General features: G+C 29.3%; 1 protein-coding gene across 1 annotated transcript in view; it reads left to right on the top strand.

The window, feature by feature from the left end:
• LOC142329545 (pickpocket protein 28-like) overlaps nucleotides 1–11,837 on the top strand; it is a 37,716-nt gene extending 25,879 nt beyond the window's left edge. Inside the window, exons 5-9 of the mRNA XM_075374215.1 lie at nucleotides 1,448–1,718; nucleotides 3,278–3,337; nucleotides 7,727–7,895; nucleotides 11,159–11,250; nucleotides 11,773–11,837. Of these exons, the coding sequence (XP_075230330.1) occupies nucleotides 1,448–1,718; nucleotides 3,278–3,337; nucleotides 7,727–7,895; nucleotides 11,159–11,250; nucleotides 11,773–11,837 (657 nt within the window). The remainder of the gene's footprint in view (nucleotides 1–1,447; nucleotides 1,719–3,277; nucleotides 3,338–7,726; nucleotides 7,896–11,158; nucleotides 11,251–11,772) is intronic.
• The last annotated feature ends 2,106 nt before the right edge of the window (nucleotides 11,838–13,943 follow it).

Genomic DNA, 13,943 nt, shown 5'->3' with positions numbered 1-13,943 from the left:
AGAATTTAGTGGATGTAAAGAAGTTTAGAATTTTTGAGAAAAAATTATAGAAAAAATATTTGCTCCTGTATTGTAGCAGACAAACATACTGGGCAATGAAGGAAGTGCAATTTAAGTCTGAGGTGCATAGATTTTATTTGAGTCCAGATATAGAGCGATTAAAATTAAAATTGTCCTGAGCCGAGATATATCATGCAAATAGGGAACAAAAGAGTTGCTGCTTGGGTTTTAGCCGGTGATGTAATGGAATGAGATCTTTGGGTAGACTCAGATGACGTTAGAAAAACAATATTAGGTTTGAACTGAGGAAGTGATTGGGTCAGGTTGGCTCAAGATACAGAGAATTGGCAAACCATTGTTAGTATAGTTATGAATTCCTGAAGCCTTTGAGTAATTAAGTAAGTATAAATATCATAGAATTTATTTGTTGTGGGAAAGATTATTTATGTATTCATGATATAGTTATTCAAATTTTTCATCTTATTGGACATTCATGTACTCTATATTAATTCTATCACTCACAATTAATTTCTGATTATTAATATTCTATTATTAAGGAATTACCTACTAAAACTTTTCAAGTTGTTATAATCTTTTAGCATATATTTATTTAGTTATTACATATTGAAGTATTTTCCATGTAGTAATGCTTTTATTATTTTTTTGTTTGTAATCAATCATTTCGTTAAATTAATTTTTCCAATTTCTTACTGTAAAAATCTTTCTGCCTCAGCAGATTTTCTATAACTTAATTCATTTATCTCTATTTTTCTTTTGCTTTATTATTTTTAATTCTTTACATTTTATTTTAGAAACAGATTCACTAACCATTCATGGCTCAAATTCTAGACCATCAAAGTTTTCACAGGAGCTTTTTAGTGGTTTTTGCAAAATCCTCCTATTTTTTACTTGACTGATGAAAAAATTTTCTTCAGTTCATATATCTTTTCTGTAATCTGCTAATTAAACATTTTCCTTTTAACACGTTCACGTGTTTGAAATTTTAAAAGCCATTGTTGTTTATTTTTCTGGTTTTCCTATTTACCATCTTTGCTAACATTAAGTTGTAACAATCTATTTTTAATTCCTAAATCTGTGTTTAGCTCCAATAGCATTCTTTTCTGCATAACATCTCTTCTGACTTGCCCATTTCTGTTTTGATATTTTTTTACCTATCCGTTCTTTGGAAAGAGGAAACAGGAAACTGTTTCCCATAGAAAAGGCAATAAAAAAAATTAATAAAACAATACAAAATTATTGTCTTTAAATTGAAGAAGTCTTGGTAATAAATTCTTAACATTTTAACAGAGAAACTGTAAAGAAAGTCAGTTGCTTGTTCTTAAATTTGTATCTACTTATTGTTTTGATAAATAGATTATTTATTAAAATAAATTTAAAAAAGAACAGAAAATTGTAATATTTTAATATATTTCTAAATTTTATTTAGGCTATAGTTCATAATCCAAGTGAACTTCCATCATTACAACATGCATTACTTTACTTAGAAGTAAATAAAAGAACGCTTCTTCATATAACACCCAAGTTAATCGAGACAGATTCTGCTTTACGTAGTTGGGATCCAGAGGATCGAGGCTGTTATTATGGCCATGAAAGAAAGTTATTATTTTTTGATATTTACACCCATAAGAATTGTGAAACAGAATGTGAAGCTAATTTAACGCTTAAAAATTGTTATTGCAATGCTATATATCAGCCACGTAAGTGTTTAATTATGTTTTTTATTTTATAATTATTTGAGAGTGTTGGTTTTAATTAATTTGATACGATTCTAAGTTATTCATTTTTCTGCAGAAATACCATATTGTTTTTTTATACATTAGAATTATTTTCTTATGAACACAAAAGTAATTTTTGGTGGTAGAATGTAAGCTGATGATTACTACATAATGAACATTTGACATTAAAATTTCTTGGCACTGTTTGCTGTGCTTTACAGAATATAAGATTAACTTTAATGATTTTTAATCTTGGACTGTTGATAAGTAATAATAAGTATTGCCTTTCCATTGTTCATGTGTTTAATTTGTAAACATAAGTTGTATTTTTAATACGGCTTGAAGAAAAAGGTTTTCTTTTAATCCATATTTTCTACTCAAAATCAAATGCATACTAATTTGATAGTTTTGTAATAAGCTTCCTCTATATAAATTAAATGGATACGTTTTTAAACAAAATCTACAAACTTTGTTTGAAAATTTTTTTTCTCTTCTTATTTGTAATGGCTTATAAAACTTGATTTGTTATATCATTTTAAAAAAATTATAGATTTAATTAGTTTTAAGTTTTACTTTTTGCTGTGCTTTTTTTGACGTCATTTATTTTCATAAGATTTTTATTTAAATCATCAGTCATTTGACTTGTTTGATGGTATTAGTCACTCTTTTTTATGTTCTGTGCTTATTTTGTAACTTTAACATAATTACTATAATTTACGTCTTCAGTTGTTTGTTTTATATATTAAAATCTTTGCATATCTGTACAGTTTTTATTTTCTTTCAGCCTGTTAACAAATTAACTAAACCTATGTGTCAAAATTTATAGTCTAATTTTCTTTTCTGGAATCAATCTAATCATAAAACTGTTTCATTTGATTTTTTTATCAACCCCGCTAATTTTCAACGTTCTTTTATAAGACAACATTTTTATCAACTTTATTCCTTTTTTCCTGCTTTTTCTATTGTTCATGTTTCATTGCCATAAGCAGTATACAGTAGAAATTATTTCCAAGAAGTCTTTCTAATTCTTATATTAATATTTGAATCTAAAAGATTTCCTTTTTTCATGAAAGCTCTTCTTTTATCACTCTGCTTTTAATGTTTTAGTTACTTTGTCATTGTTTTTTATTTCATATCCTTAATATGATTTGTATAATAAACTAACACGATATTTAATTTGTCAATTTCATTATGTTTGTTCTTATTTATTTTCAAAAAAAATTCTCCTCTAGTAATCAATTTATGCCATTCAGAATTTCTTCTAGCTCATTTTTAGTTTCTGATGGAATAATGTAATCAGCAAATTTTAAAATTCTTATTTTTTCTTGTTGGATAATTACTCTATTCTAAATCTTTTCTTCAATTACTTTATTCCTTTTTCTTTGTATAAAATAAAAAAAACATCAGAATGTAGCCTTTCCTTGCTCGCATCTTGTGCATGTGTCTGCACACTCATGTGTATATGCATGTATAATTTGTACATGTGCTCATTTGGATTATTACTAGTTAATATGTATCTATCATTAGTTTGTTTTTTTTAGATTTTCATGATACTCCAGTATGTGGAAAGAAGAAAGTTGATTGCGTCCGTAAAAGTATAAGTAAGTTAATTGTGAATTTATAAGAGCACATTTTGTTTTGAGTGTACTGAATAAATTAATCCAATGGACTTAATGTTGCAACCACATTTCTTTGAAATGTACTGAGGTTACATAAAATCAATAAAGGTGAATTAGAACTTATTTCCAGTAGTCAAAACAAAACAAATAATGATACCTGAAGTAAATTGTTATTATTATTATTGTTATTATTGTAATCATTATTAGTGTTTCTTTTAAAGAAATAACAAAAAAAGGCTGAATTAGTTTTGCCTTTATTAAAAAGTTTGATTCTGATAGTTTTATATTATATAAAAATTCTTTTACCGAGTGGTGAGAATGTCCTAAGGCACTGTTTTTCACAGAAAGGGCTACATTATTATCAGTCATTTAATGCTACCTCACTTTTTTTACAATTTAATGTGCTATTCGTTAAGGAGAAGTTGGTAAGTGTTGTTTCCTCTGCAGATGTGATGTTTATGATAAGCAGCTTTTGTGAATACTGCGATGGGGATTCTTATTCTTTAAGACTTTGTGGCATCCCTATAGGCCTAGTCTCTGCAGCTTGTCTTCCCATTACACACAGAGCTGCAGAACACTTTACACTATACACATACACTTCATCAAGTACAACATATACTATTACGCAACTGTACAACAACATCCTTCATGGTTTCGTATTGCAGTTACCCTCAGTGGTTTTGTGACACCTTACAAAGCGCAACTGTAATCCAAGGTGGAAACTATCATGCTGATGAGTGGATGGCTCTAAGTAGTGAGTCTTGTGCTCTAGCCTCAGTATGCGTAGGCTCTGCAGAGGTGGTCCTGTATTTTCCTGATACTAGTATGACCATAATTAGTATTCCACAGATAAACTCCATGATGGTTGGTAGTCCATTTGAATAAAACCACCAACATTAGTATTGTGAAAAGACCTCGATTAGCTTTGTCTGATAAGGATATTCATCCTTAACCCACGGTGATGTTTCCAGTGTCAGAGTATGGCCATACCAACAATTTCTTGCCCAAACACTGTAATATGTGCAAAAGAAGGCTACAAAGATACTGACTGTTAGAAGGAAGAAAGATGCATTAACTGTGGAGGATCTCATTCTGCTTGCTCAAGAGATTGCCCAACTTTTAAAGAAGAAAAAACAATTTTCAAAATTTGTACCGAGCAGAAATTATCGTTTCTGGTCACACAAAAAAAAAAAAAAAAATACATAAAGACACTGATCTCCTGGAACCTTGTTAAACCAGATGTCTCTTTTGCTGCCACTGCAAATGTGAGTAATAAACAATGTGGAACCTACAGTGAATTAAAACAGCTTGTTCAGATTTTGTGCCTGAAGTGCCCGAAGAAACCAAGTACTTAGTAAAAGTTACAAACACAAGAAAGAAAAACGGGGTAATATTCAACAAATAATCTGCACACAATGTTATTTACAACAGAAAATCAGAATCACCTATAAATAATTTTTATTTATCTGTAATTCTACATATATATATATATATATATATATATATATTCTGTATCTATAGTTACCTCTATCTATGAACATTATCCATTGGAACGTTCAAGGTCTTCGTTCCCAGATTGTAGATGTTAGGGTATTGATATATGCACAAAAACACTCAGTAATGCGCTTCCAGGAAACACACTTGCTACAACAAGATGAAGTAACTCTCAGAGGTTATTTCTGTGAAAAATTCAACTGTCTTGTTGATAGTAAAGAAAGTGGTGGGGTTTCTATCTTCTTGCTAGATGGGGTATCAGCTAAAGGATACCACAGGCTACCCACATTCCCACAATCGCCATAAAGATCTCTTTTTCATTCAAATTAAACATGTGCAATCTATAATTCTCACCAAACTTTGAGTTAGATGCACTATTTCTACAAAATCTATATATACAAAATCGTTCAAATAACATCTCATTGTTAATAGTAGAAGACTTTAATGCCCACTATATTTCATGGGGCTCAACAATCTGTTCCCATCGAGGAAATATCATAAACAGAGTAAGACAGGACTTGAACCTTTGTCTACTGAAAGATGGATCATGCACATTTATGTCATCATCAACTGGTACTTTGTACTAATAAATTTAAGATACAAATGGAAATAATACCGTAAAAAATTGGTTATTCAGTTGACGAATTAAATGCTCATTTTACATTCGACGAGTTGTCACATGCATTAAAAAACTCACGTGACAGCTCCCCTGTTCCTGATAAGATCCATCTCAGTATGCTTTCCCAATTTGGCCCTTCATCATGTACTCTGCATTTATAATGATTTCTTCTTTCTTTTTCCTGTTTAGCCTCCGGTAACTACCGTTTAGATAATTCTTCAGAGGATGAATGAGGATGATATATGTATGAGTGTAAATGAAGTGTAGTCTTGTACATTCTCAGTTCGACCGTTCCTGAGATGTGTGGTTAATTGAAACCCAACCACTAAAGAACACCGGTATCTACGATCTAGTATTCAAATCCGTGTAAAAATAACTGGCTTTACTAGGACTTGAATGCTGTAACTCTCGACTTCCAAATCAGCTGATTTGGGAAGACGCGTTAACCACTAGACCAACCCGGTGGGTTATAATGATTTCTTCTACGTGTGAGTCTTCTCACTCACATGGTAGGAAGCAATTGTCATACTAGTCTTTAAATCTGGTAGAGACAAAGCATGCTCCTTAGATGACCGACCTATCTTCTTGACAAGCGTTTTGTGCAAATTGATGGAGATAATGGTGAACAAAAAGCTTACTTGATATTTAGAGAAGCACACTGATATCTCCAAAACAATGTTGTTTCTGCCAATGTCAATCTTTTATTAATTTCTTTGTATCACTGGAAACAGCTATCCAAAATGCTTGCTATTTCTAAGAAGAATTAATGTACTTAATAAGATTTAACCCGTCATAAATTTTGATATTATTTTGTTATTAGTGTTACATATATTATCCTAATTGTTGCATTTCTTTTACTATTTTAATGTTATTCCTATTATTATATTAGTTTTCATCGTAGCTTTAATCCTATTAGTGTCGTAATATTTTAATATCCCAGAAGGAACACCCTAGTTATTATTTTGATGGGCGATGATAACACGAAAGTGTTTTTCACCCAAAAAAAAAAAAAAAAACTTTTGTGAATTTTAAGGTAAGTTGTCATTTGTATAGTGTCAGTTAGGTAGATGAACATCAGCTACATTTCTAGGATACCACACTCCTCATTTTTCTTAGTAAACCTGGCATGTGATCATGTTGTTCTTGAGGTTACTGTCTTATGTTCCAAGTTGCATAATAGTTTTTGTTTATGACTAAAAACTATAATAAAATGTTTGTTATAAAAACTATAGTTTCATAATAGATTGTGAAACTAAAAACTTTAAAGTTCAGTAAATTTCTTGCAGTCTTCAGTTGTTATGGAATGAAGTTTAAATTTTTATTTCTTATATTGCATTTAGGTTTTTAATAGTTTTTTTTAAATTTTGTAATTTAGAATGATTCAAGATATTTGGTCGCATGTAGGTCATTGTAGAAATGATATTGTGAAATCCTTTTTATGAACTGAAACTTTCCTTCTTTTAAATAAAATAATCAAATTTTAATTAAAATTTTATGAAAATCAATGATGATAATGACTAATGACCAGTATTTGTATCAAATTAAAGAATTTTAGTCAGAAATTGTGTATTATATCCGTTTTTAAGAAGCTTAGTAATTTAGTAATTAAAAATTAAGTAATAACAGAGTTACTTGAGAAAGATGATCTTTTAGAGCAAGTTTACATCATTGTGGGTTTGAGACCCCCATTAAATCTTGATTGGGTCAATAAAGATTTAATGAAACTGCTTCTTAAATATGTTGAGGAGAAACATTTTTTATAGTATTTTTCATTTTTGCAAATAACATCCTAAAATGGGACTTCTTTAATGTAGTAAACTAGTCCAATCATAGTTAGCCCCTCTGTGAGTTAATTGTCCCCTTCTTCCCTCTCACTCTCTCCTAATCTATTATTCTTTATTCGTTAGAAGAATGCTGCAGCAATTGGAACACTGGTTTTCTCTGAAGCATCAAGCAGCAACTTTATAGAAACCGGCAGGACTCCTATCTAGGAAGGAAGGATGATCTTCTATGACTATGGACACTATTTCCCAATTAGAGACCAGACAAAAAACCAAACTACTGTATGACATGCTTACTGTAAAGCTAGTTTTTCCATTCTTGGTGATGTCATTAAGCAATAAACCTTTGCTTTTACTGAATCAGCTCATTTAAGACTATTCACAGGAAAAGCGATAACAGTTATCTTTGCTGTTAAAACTATTAATTTGTCTTAGATTTGTTTCAGAAAATAATTAGACTTTCCTTTTATATTTTAGTGGCATCATCATCATCTGATACTAGACATCGTGAAGCATTGTTCAGTACTTGTGGCTGTTTGCCGGGTTGCAATGAACTATCTTATGATGTAGATGTTATTTCACAGCATCGAAATTGGACTCGTAGTACTCAGCTTTTTAACATTGCAGATGGTGATGATATTAACTTGTAAGTATTATAAATCTTCTGTTACTTATTTTTGTGACTAATATTATTTGTGTATTTTTCAACTGTAACTTTTGTGTCTGAATACTATAAAAATTAATATTTTATTCAAATCAATAATTGTAACTATATATTTTGTTGACCAAATCTGTAATGGGTAGTGTGTCTTACTCAGTATGCATTAGTGGAATTGCCTACTCCTACTTCAGTAGGTAACAAATCTAGCATTTGCCGTAAGAAAATACTAGATAAACCTTGATCAGAGCCACATCCCTCTCCATAAAAAAGGATGGGCATGGGTTTGTTTGTTTGTTGTATGTGCGCACATTTTTATTTTAGCTGCTATTGACGCAGAGCAGACCAATGGTGGTGCGCTGGGCTCTCTCTTTATCAGGCGACTCTCTCCTGCTAGTAGCAGTCTGTTGTCAGTTAATTTAAAGATTATTTTAATTGTATTTTATATTGGTCTTTTTATTTATTATTTATTTATTAATTATATTATTACAAGAAAGGGATTATTAGTTAATATTTAGTAGTAAAAAAAAGAATTCTTTATTTAGCAGGAGAGAGTTGTTGCTGTGCATCCAGCTGGCGTATCACATGGTCCACTCTTCACCAATAGCAGCATCTGGACCGGTAACTAAACAAGCTCACACAAACACACACAAGACTAAACAAAGAAGCCAACCCCCTTGAAACATTTCAGTTTTCAGATTTCAATGTAAGTATCAATTTTGACCATTAATGAAACCATTTTGACTAGTCTCGGTGTGATGTCTGTACATAGGTATGTACACATGTATCTCGCATAACTCAAAAACGATTAATTATAGGATGTTGAAATTTTGGATTTAGCACTGTTATAACATCTAGTTGTACACCTCTCGTTTTGATTCCAATCGAAATTATAATTAAAATTGTTAATTAATGAAATATTTTGATTTTAAAGGGAATTCTCACTGGTTCGAATCATCTCCTTTGGGTTTTTTTTTCACCTTTTTTATTTATTTTTTTTAACTTATTTTTTTAATTTAAATACATTGATTATTAATAAATATTAACTTGTGATTGTAAAATAATTTTTACAATAAATAATTATTCAATAACAATAAAAAAATGTGCAAAAAAATCAGAAGATATTAGGGAAATAAAATTTTATGTACTTTTAAAAATGTGTGTATGTAATTTAATAGGCATTATTACATATGCGTGTATTTAATAGATTTGGTGAAAAATTTGATTATTTAATATTAATTGAAAATTATAATTTAGAATTGTATTATTTTTGGATTTTTTAGTTTAATTTTATTTAATTATTCTGGAATTTCTGTTTAATTTCATCTACAGTAAAGTTAACTACAGAGTGATTGAAAAGTAGACCCTCACAAGAACAACATATACACTGAAGCATACACACCTGAACTTTATTAAATTGCCAAATATTCTTATCTTTTAGTTCATTATTCCTCTGATATTGTTGGACAATATTCTCCCTAAGTTGGAGTTGATCATCATTTTGTTTATTTGTTTTTGTGTTGCCAATCATTTAATTGCTCTTTGGTTTGATATAATTTTTCTGATCTTAATTTGTGTACACGTTCTCTAGTCTTCAAATTTTCTCTCTCTTTATATTCATCATCGTCACTCAATTCTTTTTATTCTTCCCTTGTTCTTAACATTTTCTTCCCTTTCATATTCATCTTCTTGCACTTTTCTGAGGTATATTTCTTCATTTTATCTTTCATTTTCCTATATGATTGTTTCTTTTTCATTTTTGATTTATCACCAAATAATCGAATAATAAAAACTGAATATTTTACACCATTTGGTCGAAATTAACATTTGTAAGCAGTATAAGGAGTTCACTAGATGGAATAGTTTAATTACTACTAACTTTTGTTTATATGGCACACCAGAAATCTAAAACTTTTGTTAATAAGCAACTCACGAAGATACAAATTATACTGATCTAAATATACGAGTAATAAAGGGAGTTTTGCTCTGTGGTAATATTTCATATAAGATTGTTGAATTAATAATTGTGTAAATATCTGATGTTAATAAAAACTAATATTTCAGCAATTGTGTAACTGTCTACTTTATTAAAGAACTGGAGGATCGTATCTCACTTTCAAATGAAATAACTTTAAATGAAGTGCAGCAAAAATGTGTATATGTAATTTATTAGGTGTACAAGGAAGTCATGTGCTGTCCACATCAGATTTTTAATGCAGTTAATTGAACTGTTGTTGTTTGCACAGTAATTTGAATATACATTTTTAAATTTAAATCTGAATAATTTAAATTAAATGTACTATTTCCATAATTCAGTCGTGTTCAAACTTTACTTCTTCATTAATTATATTTGTATTGCTATTTTTTTATTATTTATATTTCTTGAGAGTAATGGATTAAAATTGATCTATTTCTAATACATGTATTTGCATGTTATCTATACTTGAAAATGTTTGCTTATTATCTCTGATGTGAACAGCATAATTAGAATTTTCTTCTTTATATGAAATTGCTTGTTCATGAAAATGTATTTAAGATTTTTATTTGTCATTCCGATGTAGAATTTTTTATAATTCTCCTATCTGCATTCTATTTAATACATTCTTTTCTTTTTTTATTATAAATATTATAATAAATTGTATTTTGAAATGTTATACATATTAGTGCTACAATTTAACGGTAAATAAAAATTATTATATTGTCTCATTCAATGTTGTAAGTTCATTTATTTTACTACTGTGTTTAATTTTTCTTCATTTCTATCACAAAAGTTTTACTTTATTTTTTCTATTTTTTAAATAGTTCTTTTTTTAAATTTGTTTTTATTAAGGATGTTTTTTTTTATTAAAAATAATTTACTAAATTGTCCCCACAGAGTAAGGGAGCTCCCTAAATAAAAAAATTATTTATTTGAAATTTAGAAATCTAAAAATTTTGATGTTTAAATCTTATTTTGGTAATCATTATAATTAATAAAAAAAGCCCCTTTGTTGCAGAGGCCCGCAAAAAAATTCAAGAATTTTTTTTGTTTATATTTTAATATTTATTAAGAAAATAAAAAATCAAACTTTTAATGATTGAATTGCCAAGACTTTCTGACAAAGCTGGAAAGGTTTACAATGAAAAAACTGCTTAAGGTATTGTATGGCTTGACCCATATTGCTGAATAAGTCATCCAATACTTAGCCACATTTTTATGTTTATAGTACTGTCTGAGTATTATTCAGAATATTATTGTATTGCATTTTCAGAAATACATATACTATGGTCGAATCAATTTTTCGTTCAAGAAAAGTAAATAGTATTGTGAGAGTTGGTGTTTTATCTAATTCAGATTTTATCGGTAAGGAATTTTCACTAATTTTTTTATAAATGAATCTTCAAAGCTACATACTTTTTTGTTGTTTAGTTATTGAAGTTTTTATAATATTTTTTTACGTAGAAGTACTTAAATGTATGTTTTTTCCTCCTATGCTTGTAGGAAGTTGAAATACTTGGCTATGTATTTTGTTCAGTAAGTAAAAAATGGTTACAATGATTTTCTTTGAATATTACTTCAGTTGAGTGTAATCGACATTGGGTTTATAATCGTTAGGAAAAAACTAAACTATAGGTGCCAACTGAGTGGATCAGGCAGTAATTAAAATTACTTAAAACAAAAATTCTCTATACATACTGTGTGTAATGGGATTTTATATCAATATTATACATAAATAATAGTTATGGAAGCGCGATAATTTGAACATTTATAGTTAATTTTTTTTTTTTTTAATTTGTGTTGGTTCCTGTTCTTTCTAAATCAAAATTGAAACTGAATTTTCTAATTTGAGATTTATGAGTAAAAATACTTTATTGATCTTTACAGAATCTACTGATAAACAGTATTGTCTTCAGGGCAATGAACTCTGTCTTTTATTAAGCTGTATATGACCTTAGCAAGCTAATCTCCATGGCAATGGTAGCATCTTTGTCTTTTCCAAAGAAGGTTCTGGATTTGAACTCCAGTCACGTTTGACATTTTTCACACACAGCAAATTTTTTTTTTAATTATAAAAAACTTAGGAAGGATAATGTTTTACAAGCTGTATTTTTATAAATAGCTGCAATTGGACATAATCCTCCAGTAGCCAGGAGGATAAATAAATAAACAAGAGTGATTTAATTAATACATGTTGAAAGTTTTACATTCGTATTCAAATAACTTTTTACGATTGTATAAAACGATACGAAGAATATACTTTTTTTTTTTTTTTTTAAAGTAGCATGAATTTGAGTGATTTGGTCATTAGTCACTAGTGATCATAAACAGTATATAGGTAATGATAATACAGAATATTCTATTATATTTAATTGCAACAAGAACTGATAAAAAAACTTGAATAATCTAGTTGGCAATAAAGAGTTAGAATAATGAAAATGAATATCAGAACAATTAGAGCAAGCAAAGTTTAATCCCATATTTCATTGAAGATGCCGTTAGAAAGGTCTATTAAAAAGAATTTATGGTGTACATTAACAAGGTTGTTGTTTGTGGAGAGAATGGAAAATCATTACCTGGAGATTCTATTGTTCTTGAGTAGATCACCCTCTCATTATCCCCTCCCTTCTTTCTCATTTTAGTTACTGTGTGGGGGTCCAACCCTTCTAGTTGATTATAAAGATGCTGGAAATTACTGAGCCTGCAAATTCTTGGTGTAATCTCATGGAAGACAATTCTTACAGACTTTCTAACATACTGAACAATAAATTGAATGGTTGAAGTGCCTGTTAGGTAAAACTAGGTCTCCTTAATCCTTGCTTAATTAGATCATATAATATACAAGGGGTATCTGAAAGTAATTACTGTTTCCTATTATCACCACTGCAGAGCTGCGACAGCAGATTTATTCATATGTGCCGCATTCTCTCCTTCATTGGTTTTTGAAAATTATAGAAAATTGACGGTTTACAATTTCTTCATTATGCATTGAATTTCCTGAAATGTCATGAACAATTTTGCACAAAAGCATAGCAAAAGGGTATCACAGTAGGGTATTACAAACTCTACCCTCATTGGATGCTAAAAATGTTGTCAGAGGTTCACAAAACCAAGCGATTAGACTCTGCTCAGTCTTTTCTTATCTGATATCAAAATGAAGTTGACAATTTCTTGAACCATCACCGTAATCTTTGGCGATGAGACTTTGGTCTCATAACAACACGAAAAAACAGAAGTTCAAAACCACCATTTCAACGTGAGAAATTACATGCGCTGTCTTGTGGGATAAGAAAGGGTTTTGTTGGATGACTTCTTGTCAAGAAGTGAGATTATAAATGCGTTTCTTTATTGTGATGCTCTCAGAAACCTGTGCTATGCAATTAAAACAAGAGGACAGGCACACTCAGTCGTAGGATTTTGTTGCTTCATAACGATACTTATTTGATGCTGTACTTATATAACATGTTGAAACTTGAAGTCTGATTGTAAAATTTGGCCGGTAGCAATTGAAGCACCCGTCTTATAGTCTTGACTTGGCTCTGAGTGAAATCACTTGTTTCTCGATCTTAAAAAAATTCTTCCTGATCAGGGCTACAATGGTGATGCTGGCTTTAAAAATGCTATACAAAATGTTCACTGACGACACTGTTTTTTGACAAAGGAATGAAAAAACTGATTACCAGTTGTAAAAAATATCTCGATTAATAATGATAGAAATTATGTAAAAATGTAATTTAAAGTGCGGTCTTCCACGTAATATAAAATTTTTCTGTTAAAAGTTATTTGTAATTTTTAATAACAAAAGAATACTTTACGGTTATGCCTTGTATTTATACATGATCTCTATTTCTTTAACTGGAACAACCTGTTTCATTAATATTTATAATGTATAGATTTCACTCGCTCATTTGTAATAGCTTTAAAAATATGACGTAGATTCATAGACGTTTTGTAAGTAAATCACATTTTTAGTGCAATAAAAAAGATTATTATTAATTTACACCTATTATTAAACTGTTTATTATTACTGTCTGTAATATCACTCTGTATTATCACTG

The sequence above is a fragment of the Lycorma delicatula genome, chromosome 8 (genome assembly GCF_047948215.1).
Source record: "Lycorma delicatula isolate Av1 chromosome 8, ASM4794821v1, whole genome shotgun sequence".
NCBI lineage: Eukaryota > Metazoa > Arthropoda > Insecta > Hemiptera > Fulgoridae > Lycorma > Lycorma delicatula.
The sequence above is the reverse complement of the archived record's forward strand: the minus strand, read 5'-3'. Positions and strand labels throughout refer to the sequence as shown.